The 18,285-nt window shown below is 38.4% G+C and overlaps 3 protein-coding genes across 3 annotated transcripts; all 3 read right to left on the reverse strand.

Annotated features, from left to right (window-relative positions):
• Positions 1-261: 261 nt before the first annotated feature.
• Positions 262-3,838, reverse strand: LOC148920513 (LRR receptor-like serine/threonine-protein kinase EFR). The gene is made up of 2 exons (XM_089047447.1): positions 1,019-3,838; positions 262-867 (listed from the first exon to the last, which is right to left on the reverse strand). The coding sequence occupies exons 1-2, from the start codon at positions 3,726-3,728 to the stop codon at positions 428-430; spliced, it is 3,150 nt and encodes a 1,049-aa protein (XP_088903573.1). The 5' UTR covers positions 3,729-3,838; the 3' UTR covers positions 262-427.
• A 7,780-nt stretch (positions 3,839-11,618) lies between these two features.
• Positions 11,619-12,789, reverse strand: LOC148920514 (putative LRR receptor-like serine/threonine-protein kinase At3g47570). The gene is made up of 2 exons (XM_089047475.1): positions 12,376-12,789; positions 11,619-12,224 (listed from the first exon to the last, which is right to left on the reverse strand). Exons 1-2 carry the CDS (start codon positions 12,692-12,694, stop codon positions 11,788-11,790), a joined length of 756 nt encoding a protein of 251 aa, XP_088903601.1. The 5' UTR covers positions 12,695-12,789; the 3' UTR covers positions 11,619-11,787.
• A 42-nt stretch (positions 12,790-12,831) lies between these two features.
• Positions 12,832-15,091, reverse strand: LOC148920515 (LRR receptor-like serine/threonine-protein kinase EFR). The gene is made up of 2 exons (XM_089044650.1): positions 13,423-15,091; positions 12,832-13,262 (listed from the first exon to the last, which is right to left on the reverse strand). Exons 1-2 carry the CDS (start codon positions 15,089-15,091, stop codon positions 12,832-12,834), a joined length of 2,100 nt encoding a protein of 699 aa, XP_088900776.1.
• Positions 15,092-18,285: the final 3,194 nt, after the last annotated feature.

Genomic DNA, 18,285 nt, shown 5'->3' on the forward strand with positions numbered 1-18,285 from the left:
GTGGAAGGAAAATAGTTTTGGTAATGTTGGTTGGCTTATAAGCCTCAACGGCCAATTCAGCTTTTAGTTCTCATTAGCCCACATCCTTTTTCTTGTAACAGGTCTTCATTTTTTTGGCATGGTGATTTTTACCAGAGTAGCCATGCAGCAATTTGCAGAGGCTAAATCACTGTCAAAGACTGCAACAGCACAAGAACCGAGCTGCTAATTGAAAATCAGTTAAGCAGAATAAGCAGCAAAAGCATAAAAAGATGGAAAACGTACAAAACATGACACCTTTAATTAACTTGCAGTTGAGTAAGCCAATATGAAAGTCCAGGCATAAACAGAGTAAAGCATCCTTGCTGAATTTTCACACACATGGATATGATATCCTTATTTAAATAGTTTCTTGCAGCTCATTAACTCTATCTTGCGTATCGCTAGCTCATTCTTCTCTTCTTCTTCTCAAATTGAGATAGGAGTCTCTAGCTGCCTTCAGTGTGTTGACAACAACATCCATTTGCCCCCGCTCAGTTGGTGATATTGCAGAGCATGAGAGTCCTATCTGCATCACTGAAACCAAACATTTCTCCAATCTTGTTGCTTGGATAGGGCTGCCATGCTGATAGCTTGTAGTTCGTATTGCTCGTCTTTCACTTTCGTATCTTTCTCCATCACCATGTGCATCATTTCTTTCAATGAGCAATGAAGGATCAATTATGTCCATGACATGGTCAGGCATTTTGATTGCTGTGAATTGGTGAATGCTTAGACCATCTTTGAACATGTCATCTGTAGGTCTTTTTCCAGTGAACATTTCTAGCAACAGTATTCCAAAGCTATAAATATCTCCCAGAATGGAAACTTGGCCTCCCATGCCGTACTCTGTCATTCAATTCATGCATTATGATGTCACACTCAAATCATTTACAAGTTACATCTCATTTCGATTATCTTTCTTTTGTTTTATTGGAAGAGACTTAATAAGTTGGCTTAGTCATAAACTTATTAGGTAGAGAGAAAAAGAGAATGATACCTGGAGGAATGTAGCCTATCGAACCCCTTAGCCCAGCTGACATGGTTTGACTTTGGGAGTAATTATCTGATGCCTCCAAGAGGAACCTTGCTAAACCAAAGTCACCAACATAGGCTACCATATCTTCACCAAGAAGAACATTGCTTGGCTTTAGATCACAATGAACAATGGTTGTTTCACAACTGTGGTGGAGATAATCTAATGCAGAAGCAACGTCAGTCGCAATATTGAGTCTTTGGATAAGGCTCAATCTCTTACTTTGTTGAGGTTGCTCATCATCTCTAGGATGCAGCCATGAGTCCAGACTTCCATTTGCCATGAACTCGAATACTAGACTCTTGAAGTCATTTCCCTGATTATCAATGCTCGAGCATGCAGTAATGATCTTGAGAAGATTACGGTGCCGTATACTTCTTAAAGCTTTGCATTCATGAATGAAACTCCTGAAAGATCCTCGTTGTTGAAGATTTAATACCTTAACAGCAACTGCCCTCGCATCACTAGGAAGTACTCCTTTGTAAACAGAACCAAAACTTCCGGAACCAATCAAATTGTCCACAGAGAAGCCGTTAGTTGACTCAACGAGTTCCAAGTAAGAGATTGATTTCCAGCCCTTATAAGAATCTGAAGTTACTAGGCCACCTCTTGACTTTTTCACCTTCGAGCGAGCAACAATGAAGCATGACAGAGCAATTATGCATGCAACTGCACAAGCTACAAGGATGATTACCTTTGGGGCAAGTAGTCGATGAGATGATGAATTGGACTTTTTGATGGAGCATGCATGTAAAAGTAATTTTGGGAGACCACCACAGACCCTATTGTTTCCAATAATTGAGAGACCACTTGCATTTGAAAAGATCCCTTCTTTAGGCAATTCACCTTCAAAATCATTATAAGAAAGATCGAGATACTTAAGAAACTTGAGCTTTTCTAAAAATTTAGGAATCTCCCCGGATAAGTTGTTGTGTGAAATATCCATTTCTTCCAAGGTTCTTAAACCTTCAAGAGACTCAGGAATTGTTCTTTCAAATTCATTACCTTGCATATACAGGCGCTCCAACATAATACAACTGCCTAGAGTTGTTGGGATTTCACCTGATAACTTATTTCCTGACACATCCAGCTCCACAAGATTTACCAAATCACCCACTTCAGATGGTAACGAACCAGTCAAAGAGTTGTTAGAAATTCTCAAAGAAACTGAAAGGGATGAAATCCCAAAAATCTCTCTAGGTATGGTGCCTGTTAGACGATTATTAGAAACGTCAAGTGTGAGTAGACTTTGGCAGTTCCCAAGACTTGGAGGTATACTTCCCTCAAACCTATTCTCGTCCATGAATACCGTTATCAATGAAGTCAAGTTACCTAGGGAGGACGGTATTGGCCCAGAAAATTTGTTAACATCCATATTCCATTCCTGTAACTTTTGAAGCTTCCCAATGGCATCAGGGACACTACCACTGAAATAGTTGTCCTCCATTCCAAGAAGGGCCAAGCTTGTAAGATTCCCAATGCCTTCAGGGATGCTTCCATGTATAAAATTTCCCCCCAAATAAAGATATTTTAGTTCGGTAGATAGGCTGGCTATGGACCTTGGCAATTCTCCTCCAAAATGGTTATTGTCCAGACCCAAGTCCTCTAGGCCAGTACAATTAGCCAAGAAGCTGAGAAAATTCAAGTCACCAGCTTTCCCACTTCCCAGTCTATTGCGACTGAAGCTTATCCAAACTAAGCTTCGCAGCCTTCCAAGATTTTCAGCAGGGAGTGTCCCGGTCAAACCATTTCCACCAAAATCGAGCTTCTGAAGTCCAGAAGAATTTGACCACGACGCAGGAATAACTCCTGTGAAGTTGTTCATACCACATGAAAAAGCTTCGAGATTGGGAAGACTAATGCCAATATTTGGTGGTAGCTCTCCATGCAGCTGGTTCCCAGTAACATCGAAAGATGTAATGGAAGAAATATTACAGATTGAAGAAGGGAGAATACCAAACAGATTATTCAATGCAAATGAAAATGTCACCAAGCGTGTCAGACGCCCGAGCTCATTTGGTATGCTTCCTCGAAAATTGTTTTCGGTAAGATAAAGACTACGCAAATAAGAAAAGTTTCCTATCCAATTTGGGATTGCTCCAGTGAGATTGTTACGAGTAGCAGATACATAATATAAATTCACCAATGAACTGAGTTGGTTCGGAATGGATCCAATAAGCTCATTGGCGCCTAAACGAAGCACTCTTAGTTGTGCACAGTGAGATATATTACTTGGAATTTTGCCGCCAAAGGAATTCGAAGACAGGTTGAGAGATCGCAGGCTTCGAAGACGACCTATTTCTTGAGGAATTTCACCAGCAAAGCTGTTGTTCAGCAGGTCGATTCCGGTAAGGCGAGAAAGATTTCCTATAGATTTTGGTAAGGAGCCTGCCAATTTTTGAGCAGTCAGCTTCAAAATCACAACTCTTTTGGTGCAACGGTTGCATGTAACGCCAACCCAATTGCAGAAATGAAGGGAATCATTCCATGAGCTCATGACATGGAGAGGATCTTGAGTGATTCTTTTCTTCAAGTCCAGCAGCGCTAGACGATCAGTTTCATTTCCAGAAGTATTACAACTAGGTAGAGTTGCAGATTCCAGAGGTGTGTTCATGCATAAAAGAAGGAATCCATGAAGGAAGGTAAACAAAATCAGCCTACCATGAGGCTCCATCCTTTCGTAAATACAAAGCAAATCTGAAATCAAGTGTGTGTTTGTTTGTTTGTTTTTTCTTTTGCTTTTTCGGTCAAAATAAGAATCCAAGATCCGTTTACAGGGAGGGGATGCAAAAGGAGGACCAAATACTGTTACAGGAAATTGAAGACCAAGACCAAGACCAAGACCACTGAAAATTCGACAGTCCATGGATGAGTGATTGGTGGATGTGGGGCATCTCTAAACAACAAAGTAAAATTTCAACAACATACTTAAAGACAAAGTTCATATATTAATCCATAATGTCTTCCATGAAATACATTACAATCTTGAAATACGTTACAATTAGAAAAACCTTCACCCACAAAATAATCACTACCTGCTTGTTCTCCAATTTTGGTTTAAAAAGGTAGCAGCAAAGACAAATAGCAGAATCTGTTTCTATACTATATTCCAACCAAGTAGAAAAATCATCAAACCAAGCAGGATTAAATCTTCTTAATGTTTTTCCAAATTGCTTGTAAGGGAAATTATGGCCTCTAGGCCATTTCAATTTTAGTTTTTAGTTTTTCATTTTTTGTGCTAGAGTATATATAGAAGAAAAAGAGGGAGAATGGAAGTGAAAATGAAAGTGGAGATGGGATTGAGAGGGAAGATGAGAGGAGAAGATGGGAGGGATGAGTAACACAGGTGAAAACAAAAACCACAAACTGAAATCTATTTCAAATTCTTTTCACTTTTGTTACTTCTCTCTGTCATCCTCTCCTCTCATCCTCACTCTCATTCTCACTCTCATTTTCCTCTATAATATAGCACAAAAAATAAAAACTAAAAACTAAAAACTAAAATTGAAACTACCAAACAGCCCTTAGATTTTTATTCATTCTCAGCAATAGTTTTGTTTTGTTTTTCTTTCTTCTTAAAATTTGGTGAACTTAATCTGAACAGAGAGACTGTGTTGTGCAAAGAAGAACTATAAATTGACAAAGCACCCAGAATGATGCATGTTGGACCCAGCAATGTTTTTTTTTCCTTCGCATAAGGGGCTTGGGTTCTTAGGTTTTAGTTGCCTTGTGTTTATTAGCCATTTTTTTGTTCTTATTTAGTTTTATGTTTTCATGATCATTTAAATTTCGTAGCATTATACATCTTGACATGTATAAGTAATTAGTGTTTTTTAGCACGTAAATTTTAGTCAAAACTGCTGCCAATAATAGAAAGAGATTTTCTATTGGGTAATTTGTTGTAGACGTCCTTGAACTTGGCTCCCTTTTGCAATTGGGGTCCGTAATTTTTTTTTTTGCTAATTACATCCTTTAATTGGACAAATAATTGCAATTGGGTCATACCTTCCAACTCTATCAATTTGTCCGTCAAAATAAGGGGTAAAAGCGTCCTTTCGAATTTGAAGAAAAAAACTGAAAAAAGTGAAAAAATAAATAAATAAACTTAAAAATAAAAATCCCTCTCTTTCTCTCCGTCTCTCCCTCTCTGTCAGCCCCTTCAAAACCCAGATCCCAATCCCTCTCTCTTTTGTGAAAATTAATTTGTTGAGAAATAAATCAATCAGAGAGAGAGCTTGACGCATGAGTGAATCGGATCGAATCGTATCTTTCTTCTTCTACGATGGACTCTGAGTTCTGGACCTCCGCCTCGCCGCCAAAGCGTTAGTACACGTTGTAGCACCATCACCAGAGCTCCCACTTTGGTTTGTACGCCCTCTTGCTCTGTTTTTGTTGTTCATTTCTTATTTCATCTATGTTCATCAATTATTGAATCTGATATATCATTTCTCCTTTTTCTTATTCTGCAAAAAAAAAAAAAAAAATGTATATTAGATCGGTTAAGCATCGATGATTTCGAGGTTGAAGACAAGGTCCAACGATCCGACTGCCCGTGCCCATATTGTTATGAGGACTCGACATCGCGTCCTTGTGCTCGCACCTCGAAGACGTGCGCTCTTGCGAATCTAAAGTCACCGTATGTGTTTAATGATGAGGAAGAGCTGCCCTTCAAACTTCAGAACTGATCTTGGTGATGCCAAGGAATGTGTTGATGCTCTTTTTGGAGAGGTCAACTTAGAGAAAATAAAAGGATTTGCCTTGGCGGGAGATGGTCCGGACCTTCAATAAAGGCTAGTCTGCGAGAAGACAAAAATGGGAGAAGCGATCGTTAAGCGGACACCGGTGTGGTAGAAGGCTCTCCGATGCTTAAGTCAACTAAGAAGGGTAACTTTTGCAGAGTAATAGTAAAAGGTAGAAAAGTAGTTACCCCTTTTACTAGGGTATTGTTCCCTTTTTATAGTGAAGTGAAAGTGGGAGGATTGTGTAGATTTCCGATGTGGGACTTTGCAGTTGCGGTGATGACACGTGTCATGGAGATTAGGTTTAGCAGTTTGCGAGCTTGCCCACTAATTCATCTAAAAAATTAAACGGGAGTTTGGCAGGTGCAGCACCTCGGAAAAGTGTCTTCCTTAGGGAGAAGGCGTGAATGCCTTGGTGCTAGTTGTTTTGAAAGGCTGGATATGCTACCACGGTTGATTATGGTATAACAGTAGTCCCCAAGTTCGCATCAAGTGACTTGGGTTGGGAACTTGTAAGCTTTGTGTGATCATGACCGAGCATTCCAGGTTCGATGGGAGCCGTATGGTAGTCCTAGTCCCCCAAGTTGTCAAGCTAGAAGTTGCTTCTTGACCGCGAACTTGGGGACTACTATTTATACCATAATTAACCGAGCATATCCGGCCTCAAAACAATTGGCACCAAGGCGGACACGCCTTCTCCTGCCAAGGAAGAAACATTTTCTCTTTCCGAGTCCCGATAAATAAACCTAATCTCCATGACACGTGTCATCACCGCAACAAAATCCCACATCGAAATATACACAAACCTCCCACTTTCACTTCCTATAAAAAGGGAACAATACCCTAGTAAAGGTAACTACTTTCGCCTTTTACTATTACTCTGCAAAAGTTACCCTTCTTAGCGATCGGAGAGCCTACACCGTGTCCGCTTAACGAAGCTTCTCCCATTTTGTCTTCTGCAGCTAGCCTTTATTGAAGTCCGCCTATTTGAAGGCTTCGACACCTCGGTGTGATAAGACTGTAGTCTTCGAGTAATCGCCCCTTCTCGAGTCCCTATACCTTCTCCAAGGGGTAATTGGGTAGGCTTGGCGGGGCCTAGGTGTGTCGTCCTTGGGTCTTGGAGATTAACGGAGATGATGGGGGTTGGTTTGAAGGTCCAGGATACGGTCCCCGCAATCCTGTAAACCTTTGTTGGTTCATGGGGCGGTTCTCGGCGGGAGATGCGGGAAGCGCGACTTCGACTCGGATGGAGGGGCAAACCTTTACCCTTCTTGGGCCTAGGTGGATTGGGACATTGTGGTGGGAGTGCTCTGGTTTGGCACGAGTTCTGGGTAAGGCTGCGTTAGGAGACTCCTTGGGCACAAAGGACTCATCTCCGATTACGCTTCCAAGGTTAGTCATGCTCGAGCTCGACATGTTCTTAGCATGAAGATGGTCATATTTCTCGGACATCCGGTGACCGGAGGAAACCCCTCTCAACACCAAAACTTTCTGCTGAGATTAAGATGACTCCTTAATTTCCATCGCGAAGGTCTCTTCTGGGATATTTACTGAGTCCTTTCTTGGCTATCCTCGGTAGTTATTGACAACATAGGGGAGTGCCTTATTATACTCTTACAAAAATTGGAGTGAAGAAGAATAGATATATGGATAGCTTGAGAATAAGGATGGTAATTAAAAATCGGAAGATAAAATCAAGTATCGATAACTCCTAATTTCTTACAGGAGCTGCATAAGCTGTTGATGCAATGACACTTTTGGTGATAAGGATGAAATAGGGTCACTCTACTTAAGAGACTCAAATAAATATATTTGCCTTTAGCAGGAGATGTCTGGACTTTTTTTCAATAAAGGTTAGCTGCAGAAGATAAAAATGGGAGAAGCGATCGTTAAGCGGACAACCGATATGCCAGGCAATTCTCCGATACTTAAGTAAATAAGTCTAAGGGTAACTTTGCAGAGTAATAGTAAAAAAGGTAGAAAAGTAGTTACCCCTTTTACTAGGGTATTGTTCCCTTTATTATAGGGAAGTAAAAAGTGGGAGGATACATGTGTAGATTTCCGATGTGGGACTTTCACAGTAACGCAGGTTGCTGCGGTGATGACACGTGTCATGGAGATCCCGAATAGGTTTAGAATAGTTTGGCGAGCTTCAGCATCGGGAGTTTTTGAAGCACGGGATCGTTTTTGAAAAGTGTCTTCCTTCGGCAGGATCGCGTATGCCTTGGTGCTAGTTGTTTTTGGATATCGCTCAAAGGTTGATAAATATGGTAATATAAAAACAGAATGGTTCACTAATGACAGCTTATGTTGTTAATATGTTAACTCGCAATTGTACGGGCCAATTAGTAATATAGCAAGACAAGTACAAGGTCGTACCCACGCATGCTTGGTGAGAAGTTAAAATTAGTTATGTACTTAGATTACCAAATTCAAGAAAGTAGGAGGTTAAGTCTAAAATAGAATTTAAAGCAAGAGTGATTGTAATTGTTGAACAAATGAGGCAAAACGAAATTTCATTGAAAACAAAAATTGCAAACCAAAGTGAGCAAATGTAAAAATCGGAGTGTTTTTGTGGGTGGAAAGCAGATTGGGAGACTAGGGCATTCGATTCACCATAACAATTCAATTCTAGGTTATAAGGAGTCAAGTGACAAGTTTTCTAATGTCGGATTCAAAGATTGATTCTAGCTAATCTTCCAGTGTGATTAGGCCATGGTGTCTGGTCCTAACCTTGTTTTGTTCCTAATTCCCTAACTTAGGGATCATTTGTTGTCTGACACGAAACCTAAATTAAGCATTAGGAACTCATTAAGCGTAGAAGAACAATTTAAACAACCAAGCATGTATCTAATCCGGTTGTCGAACCCCTGTCCATACATACTTTTCTTAAAATGCTTCATAGTTCAATTCGATTTATCAAAGCATGGTGTCTACTCTTGATTCAAACCAAGATAGCTAATATACAAGTTCTAATGGTGATCAATCATCCAAACAAGCATATAAATAACGATAAGCATAATGAATAAGAACATGAATCATGAATCAAACTTGAAACTCAAAACTTCAACTTATAAACTGCCGAACTCTATTCATGAACTTAGGTTACATCGAAGATCTTCATCCTAGTTATGAATTTAGAATCTATATCTTCTGGTCATAATGTTTCTCTGAAATGATCATTACATTTAAACGAGAAATGAAACAACTAGTTATAAAACATAATGAACTTCTGTAATAAGAGTGATAAAATAAAATATAATGAAAAAAACCCATTTCTGAAGTTACTTGTGGTGTCCAAGGCTTTGAATGAATAAAAGGAACCAAGTGCTTCTCCACACCTAATGTAACTTGGAATTTAGAAAGACAAAAGCTCCAAGAACTCAGCTTTAACCTCACATCTAGAGAACTCTATGGCCACTAAAGAGGTGATTTGGGATTCCTGATACTTTTCAAAAGTTTGGGTGAGTGGTGATGGCAGAGAAAGAGGAAATTTTCGTAGGGAAATGGAAGGAAGGCTTGTTGGAGCTGTTTTGGTGATTTGGGACTGAATGGAGTGTTTGGGGAAGGATGGGAGTACATTCATTAGAGGTTGGCTGAAGTGAATTTTAGGTTGAATGGAGTGACTGCCTTTCAATGAGTGTGCATCACTCTATTTATAGAGTGCAAATTCGTTGCTCACCCCCTTTGGTGTGAAGCACACCCATTCCTATTGTTCCCATTTATGACACTGCCCATTAGGTTCCCATGTTAACTGGTGATTTGATGTGTAGCCCATGCCTCTAGGAATGTAAACAAGGGCTGCCCATGCCTCTTGGAATGTCTGCCCATGCCTTCGAGTTTCCATCTTTGTCTTGTCTTTTAGCCTGGCTCAACAACTAGCATTGCATTCTGAGCATGGTGTGCAATTTGATGGGCTCACGGATTGGGGTTGACTTAATCAATTGATCTATTTGAGTAGTCCATCTTGCAGTTCAGACTCTCATCTTTCCAGGCACATATTATATGGGCCAATCAAAGTTGGGAGAAAGACGTTAATGCCGAAATGAGTTGCCAACCCAGTCTGCTCGTTTTTGCACCATTTTGCATCTTTTCTTATCCAAAGGCACCATTGCTACCTAAGGCTCAATGAACTGAATGATAAACAGAAAATTTTTTTTGTTTGTGGGGATTAAAAGCACACGTTTGACTCAATAACATAACCAAATCATAAGTTAGAAGGGTACAAAATGATATGCAATTGTCTGATCATATGTTTTTTTCCTTTTCATGGGCTAACTCCAATTTGGATGCTTCTACGGGGTTCCGTTTCTAGGGACTGGTGTACGCAGGAACCCCAGATTTTGGCTATTTTAAACTATTTAATGTCAAGGCTCAAACATGAGGGCTATTAGTGCGCGGTGTAATATTAAATCGATGGGAGTGGATTCTTTGGATATCAACAACTTAGGAGATCCTAGATAAACCTGGTTGGTCTTAAGCTTGAGTTGATCGTGGGATTCTTACTAACCTCACTGGAAATGGATTCAACAACGGTTCTGCATCTTATTCAATCTCCTAAGATATCATTAATTTTCACCCTCTTGTTGGTGTGATTTGTAGCTGCAAAAGGAATACGCCTGGTGGAGAAAATCAACAAGAGCTTTGGATTTTTTTTAATCGAAAGGACTCGAAAGGACGCTTTTGCCTCTCATTTTTGACAAATTAACAGAGTTGGACGGTAGGATCCAATTACAACTATTTGTCCAATTAAATGAGCTCTCTGTATCTGGGTTTTGAGCAAAATGACTTTATTGATAAAGCTTTGATTTGCAATGTATATTAATGGAGTAATAGAACTGCTGACTGATGCAGTTTTGCATGTCCTTGGTTAATGCATTTATGTTTGCTCTACACATATAATAATTTTTTAGGAGAAATGGAGAAGTTATGGATCTGATAAGGGTTTAGGGTTATTATCTCTAATTTTTGGATCCTAATGGAATTTCTTTGATTACATATGCATTTTTTGGTACTGATTTCTTTATTTTTGTAATGTTTGTTTGCTCATCATTTCTGCATTTTCATGTTTATATATTTCTTTTCTTCTACAACTTTATACACATTTCATGTAAATTCATAACCCGCAGCACAGCGTGCGGGTCCTTTTGCTAGCATGTAACTAATCCTTAACATACAAATACTTAATTATTGGAGAATCTCCCCATTATACTAGAAATAAGAACTTTTATATTTTAATTCACATGGTAATAGAAATATAACGTAAATTTGTCTAAATTAACCACTTGAACTGAAGTAGATTGAAAAAAAAAATTAAATAAAATTTTAATATTAATAGCACCCTGTTTTGTTGCTTGTTCAAAAAGTAAACAATCATCATAAAAGTAATAAAGAGTGTAGATTTCTAGAACTTGACTGGAGGAGAGAAGCCCTATATGAGAAAATGTATTCAGAGCAGAGTAATTTAGATGTCTATAACAAGTAATGCTTAGGGCAGAAGATAAGAGCATCTAGGAATTCTTGCAAGCTTAGTGGAAGGAAAATAGTTTTGGTAACGTTGGTTGGCTCATAAGCCTCAACGGCCAATTCAGCTTTTAGCTCTCATTAGCCCATATCCTTTTCTTGTAACATGTCTTCATTTTTTTGCCATGGTGATTTTTACCAAAGTAGCCACGCAGCAATTTGCAGAGACTAAATCAGTGTCAAAGACTTGCTGCTCCAGTCTAAATCACTGGACTGGTGAGAGCAACAGCACAAGAACCGAGCTGCTAGTTGAAAATCAATTAAACTGAATAAGCAGCAAAAACATAAAAAGATGGAAAACGTGCAAAACATGACACCTTTAATTAACTTGCAGTTGAGTAAGCCAATATGAAAGTCCAGGCATAAACAGAGTAAAGCATCCTTGCTGAATTTTCACACACATGGATATGATATCCTTATTTAAATAGTTTCTTGCAGCTCATTAACTCTATCTTGCGTATCGCTAGCTCATTATTCTCTTCTTCTTCTCAAATTGAGATAGGAGTCTCTAGCTGCCTTCAGTGTGTTGACAACAACATCCATTTGCCCCCGCTCAGTTGGTGATATTGCAGAGCATGAGAGTCCTATCTGCATCACTGAAACCAAACATTCCTCCAATCTTGTTGCTTGGATAGGGCTGCCATGCTGATAGCTTGTAGTTCGTATTGCTCGTATTTCACTTTCGTATCTTTCTCCATCACCATGTGCATCATTTCTTTCAATGAGCAATGAAGGATCAATTATGTCCATGACATGGTCAGGCATTTTGATTGCTGTGAATTGGTGAATGCTTAGACCATCTTTGAACATGTCATCTGTAGGTCTTTTTCCAGTGAACATTTCTAGCAACAGTATTCCAAAGCTATAAATATCTCCCAGAATGGAAACTTGGCCTCCCATGCCGTACTCTGTCATTCAATTCATGCATTATGATGTCACACTCAAATCATTTACAAGTTACATCTCATTTCGATTATCTTTCTTTTGTTTTATTGGAAGAGACTTAATAAGTCGGCTTAGTCGTAAACTTATTAGGTAGAGAGAAAAAGAGAATGATACCTGGAGGAATGTAGCCTATCGAACCCCTTAGCCCAGCTGACATGGTTTGACTTTGGGAGTAATTATCTGATGCTTCCAAGAGGAACCTTGCTAAACCAAAGTCACCAACATGGGCTACCATATCTTCACCAAGAAGAACATTGCTTGGCTTTAGATCACAATGAACAATGGTTGTTTCACAACTGTGGTGGAGATAATCTAATGCAGAAGCAACGTCAGTCGCAATATTGAGTCTTTGGATGAGGCTCAATCTCTTACTTTGTTGAGGTTGCTCATCATCTCTAGGATGCAGCCATGAGTCTAGACTTCCATTTGCCATGAACTCGAATACTAGACTCTTGAAGTCATTACCCTGATTATCAATGCTCGAGCATGCAGTAATGATCTTGAGAATGATTACGGTGCCGTATACTTCTTAAAGGCTTTGCATTCATCAATGAAACTTCCTGAAAGATCCTACGTTAGTTGAAGATTTAATACCTTAACAGCAACTGCCCTCCCATCACTAGGAAGTACTCCTTTGAAAACAGAACCAAAACTTCCGGAACCAATCAAATTGTCCACAGAGAAGCCGTTAGTTGACTCAACAAGTTCCAAGTAAGAGACTGATTTCCAGCCCTTATAAGAATCTGAAGTTACTAGGCCACCTCTTGACTTTTTCACCTTCGAACGAGCAACAATGAAGCATGACAGAGCAATTATGCATGCAACTGCACAAGCTACAAGGATGATTACCTTTGGGGCAAGTAGTCGATGAGATGATGAATTGGACTTTTTGATGGAGCATGCATGTAAAAGTAATTTTGGGAGACCACCACAGACCCTATTGTTTCCAATAATTGAGAGACCAGTTGCATTTGAAAAGATCCCTTCTTTAGGCAATTCACCTTCAAAATCATTATAAGAAAGATCGAGACACTTAAGAAACCTGAGCTTTTCTAAAAATTTAGGAATCTCCCCGGATAAGTTGTTGTGTGAAATATCCATTTCTTCCAAGCTTCTTAAACCTTTCAAGAGACTCAGGAATTGTTCTTTCAAATTCATTACCTTGCATATACAGGCTCTCCAACATAATACAACTGCCTAGAGTTGTTGGGATTTCACCTGATAACTTATTTCCTGACACATCCAGCTCCACAAGATTTACCAAATCACCCACTTCAGATGGTAACGAACCAGTCAAAGAATTGTTAGAAATTTCCAAAAAAATTGAAAGGGATGAAATCGCAAAAAGCTCTCTAGGTATGGTGCCTGTTAGACGGTTATTAGAAACGGCAAGTGTGAGTAGACTTTGGCAGTTCCCAAGACTTGGAGGTATGCTTCCCTCAAACCTATTTACGTTGATGTGTAACTTTATCAATGAAGTCAAGTTACCTAGGGAGGACGGTATCGGCCCAGAAAAGTTGTTAAAATACAAATTCAGTACCTGTAACATTTGAAGCTTCCCAATGGCATCAGGGACACTACCACTGAAATAGTTCTTGCTCATTCCAAGAAAGGCCAAGCTTGTAAGATTCCCAATGCCTTCAGGGATGCTTCCATGTATAAAATTTCCCCCCAAAAGAAGATATTTTAGTTGGGTAGATAGGTCGGCTATGGACCTTGGCAATTCTCCTCCAAAATGGTTATGGTCCAGACCCAAGTCCTCTAGGACAGTACAATTAGCCAAGAAGCTGAGAAAATTCAAGTCACCAGCTTTCCCACTTCCCAGTCTATTGCCACCGAAGTTTATCCGAACTAAGCTACGCAACCTTCCAAGATTTTCAGCAGGGAGTGTCCCGGTCAAACCATTTACAGAACAATCAAGCACCTGAAGTCTAGAAGAATTTGACCACTTCGCAGGAATAGCTCCTGTGAAGTTGTTCATACCACAGGCAAAAAATTCGAGATTGGGAAGACTAATGCCAACATTTGGTGGTAGCTCTCCATGCAGCTGGTTCCCAGCAACACCGAAAATTGTAATGGAAGAAATATTATAGATTGAAGAAGGGACAATACCAAACAGATTATTCAATGAAATGTCAAATTCCGCCAAGTGTGTCAGACGCCCGAGCTCATTTGGTATGCTTCCTCGAAAATTGTTTTTGGAAAGGTAAAGAATATGCAGATAAGAGAAGTTTCCTATCCAATTTGGGATCGCTCCGGTGAGATTGTTAGCAGCAACAGATACATAATATAAATTCACCAATGAACTGACTTGGTTCGGAATGGATCCAATAAGCTCATTGAAAGATAAACGAAGCGCTCTTAGTTGTGTACAGTGAGATATGTTGCTTGGAATTTTGCCGCCAAAGGAATTCCGAGACAGGTTGAGAGATCGCAGCCTTCCAAGACGACCTATTTCTTGAGGAATTTCACCAGCAAAGCTGTTGTTCCCCAGGTCGATTCCGGTAAGGCGAGAAAGATTTCCTATAGATTTTGGTAAGGAGCCTGCCAATTTTTGAGCAGTCAGCTTCAAAATCACAACTCTTTTGGTGCAACGGTTGCATGTAACGCCAACCCAATTGCAGAAATGAAGGGAATCATTCCATGAGCTCATGACATGGAGAGGATCTTGAGTGATTCTTTTCTTCAAGTCCAGCAGCGCCAGACGATCAGTTTCATTTCCAAAAGTATTACAACTAGGTAGAGTTGCAGATTCCAGAGGTGTGTTCATGCATAAAAGAAGGAATCCATGAAGGAAGGTAAACAAAATCAGCCTACCATGAGGCTCCATCCTTTCGTAAATACAAAGAAAATCTGAAATCAAGTGTTTGTTTGTTTGTAAATTGTTTGTAAATTGTTCTAATTTTCTTTTTTCTTTTTCTTCCCTTTTTCTGTCGAAATAAGAATCCAAGTTTCGTTTACCGGAATTCAAAAGAAGGACCAAATGTAGTGTTGCAGGAAATTGAAGACCAAATCTTATCACACACATTTTTTTTTAAAAGACAAAGGTGTAGTGTGTTGTTGGTGGAAAATTTTAGTGGAGGAATAAAAAACTCAAACAAGTTTGAAAGTGTGCATGGAAGAGAGAATCTTATTCCAGAGAAAAATAAAATAAAAAGCTTCATTATGTTAGTGTTGGAAAAATTGTAGACTCAAACAATTTTGATTTGTGCATAAAAACAGAGGAAAACAAACAAACTTCGTTGGCAACTGTCTGGAAAATTTTAGTGGGTGATAAAAAAGTTCAAAATATTCTGAAAGTGCGAATAATGGAGTAGAAGAAGTCTTATCTCATCATTAAGAGGCTTAATTACTATTTTACCCCTAAAACGAGTGTTCGGTCTCATTTTACTCTATGAAGTTGAAATTTTCTCACTTAATCCTCAAAATCTCTCAAATTTGATGAAATTTTCTCACTTGACCACTTCCATCAATTTCTATCTATAAAACCATTAATTGAGCTGACGTGACATGTGCATTTTAGTAATTTTAGCTATTAAAAACTTTAAAACTCAAATTAATATAAAAAAACAAAACAAGTTTTTTTTTTTTTTTTATTTGGTGCAAAACTATGCATCAGCTTGGTCTCTCTCATTGCATTTTGTCAAAATATTCATAAAAATCAGTCATGTTATGACACACTATCATGTCGACCAAATTGATGTGTAGACAAAAAACATGAGGGATAATATTGATTTATTTAAGATTTTTAGAACTAAATGAGAATTTTCTTAGAGACCACTATCGTTTTGCATCAAAAGGAAAAAAAATCTATTAGAGAAAGAAAGATCCACTATGTTAGTGTTGGAAAAATTATGGTGGATAAGACCAACGTTATACAAAAGCTCCACTACTTTAGTGTTGGAAGAATTATGGTGGATAAGACCAATGTTATGAAAGCGTGCATAAAACGGAAGAAATCGTATCGGAGTAAGAAAAGCGTCAATATTGCTTTAGTGTTAGGAAACAAATTAGTGGATGAATACAAGTTTATAATAATTCTCGAATGGAGCTTCAATAGAGGGATTCCTCAAATAAACTTATTTGAGAGACACCCTTGTAGAGCCCACGCCACATTGTATTTCACCATTTCAAACTGTCTATTTTTTAGATAATCATTCAAATATCATCTCTACAAAAAATCACTTGAATCCGATATCATTTGAATATTCAATTGAGTAATAGAATTTTAGTACTTTCTTGAAGCACCGTGTTCGTTGATTTTGTATGATACAATTGGATGTCGAAATGGTTTCCGATTTATCTACTTTTTTGCAAGGATGATCTATTAATATTGACTTAAAAAATAGATGGTTTGGATTATTGAAAAAAAAATTATAGAGAACCCTAAAGGGTGTTCCTCAAATAAAATTATTTGAATGATCCCTCAATAGTTAGGGGCATGTATGTATATACAGAGAGATTTCATTAAAGGATCCTTCATATAAGTTTATTTGAGGGACACCTTTGTATAGCCCACTCCGTATTGTATTTTACTAATCCAAATAGCTTATTTTGTAGATATTCATTCAAATATCATCTTTACAAAAAAAATCACTTGAATTCGATATCATTTGACCACTCAAATGAATTATTGAAATTTTAGTACTTTCTTAAAGCAATGTGTTCATTGATTTTGTAGGACACAATAGGATGTCGAAACGATTTTTTATTTGTCTAGTTTTTTGCAAGGATGATCTATGAATGTAGACTTAAAAAAAAAGATGATTTGGATCGTTTAAAAAAAAATTCATAAGGGACCCTAAAGGGTGATATTTATTTGAGGAATTCCTCAATAAACGGGGACTATATATATATAAGTTCCCAATTTTTTTTAGTGGATGAACAAAAAATTCAACATTTTATTCAACACTATATATTCTCGAAGCATGCATATTGTAATTTGTAATCTATGTATTTTAAAGAAAAAAATTCAACACTGTGTTTGCGGATTTAAGTCAAACAATTGGGAAAGAGTTTACACATCTAGCTTTGCGTACACTAACTCTCAAATTTGGTCTAGTGCTATGTGTCTTCAGTTGGTTAGAGAATGTCTCAGGTCCCACCCACATTGATGACAATATGTATTTGTGATGAGTTTGATGTCTAGTTGTGGTGTAGTTTTATTACCGGTGTGTTGGCTCTTTATATAAGTATCTTGTAAATATATTCCTATAGTTTGTCAAGAAAACAAACTTGAAATAAAGTTAATGAATCAGTAGATAGTCTCTTGTGTAGTCCGTGTGTGGTGGATTCGGATGCATATGTAATGCTTCTTGCCTAATCAGCCATTAAAAGTAGGCTTAAATGTAAAAATGGTCCATGTGTTTTACTACGTTGGCAAATTTAGTCTTTACCTTTTTCATTTGGCCAATTTGGTCCCTGTGTTTCGGACTGTTAGCTAATGTTGTCCATTCCCTTAAAATTCTTGTTAATTAAAAACTATTTGAATACAATTTAAAAAATAAATAGATAAGGGCTAATTATAAAATAAAAAGCCCTAAAACTTAAAATTTTAATAAATGAAAGACACCTCCTTCCAATTATCCCATCCGCCACTACCCCATCTGTCTTATTTCTCCCCAAGAACCTAAAAACAAAACCTTTCAAAGGATCTTGAGGTTCAAAGGGTTGATGTGCTACATAAACTACTTTACAAGAAAATAAAGAGAGAAAGGTAGCTAAAAACTCACTCTTGGGGCACAACTTGAGTCCAACCCAAGCATTCCGCCAAGTGATGGTGGTAGGATCCACTTTCTTCCTCTTCTCCAAGTCATAAAGTAGTCACATCCAAAGACTCCACACCAAGCTCTTATCTTTGGAAGGATGATGACTCACAAGAGTAGTTAATGGTGCTAGCAACACTCCTCTTGGGACCGATTTTAGCTAGCCCAAGAAAGGGAGAGATTTTATGTTTTCCCTCGCTTCCTCCTCGCCTTTCCAAGACTTAGAACTAGGGGTGGGCATCGGGATCGGAAAACCGGA

This window comes from Prunus mume, linkage group LG2 (assembly GCF_029339155.1).
Source record: "Prunus mume cultivar Tortuosa linkage group LG2, ASM2933915v1, whole genome shotgun sequence".
In the NCBI taxonomy this organism is placed as follows: Eukaryota; Viridiplantae; Streptophyta; class Magnoliopsida; order Rosales; family Rosaceae; genus Prunus; species Prunus mume.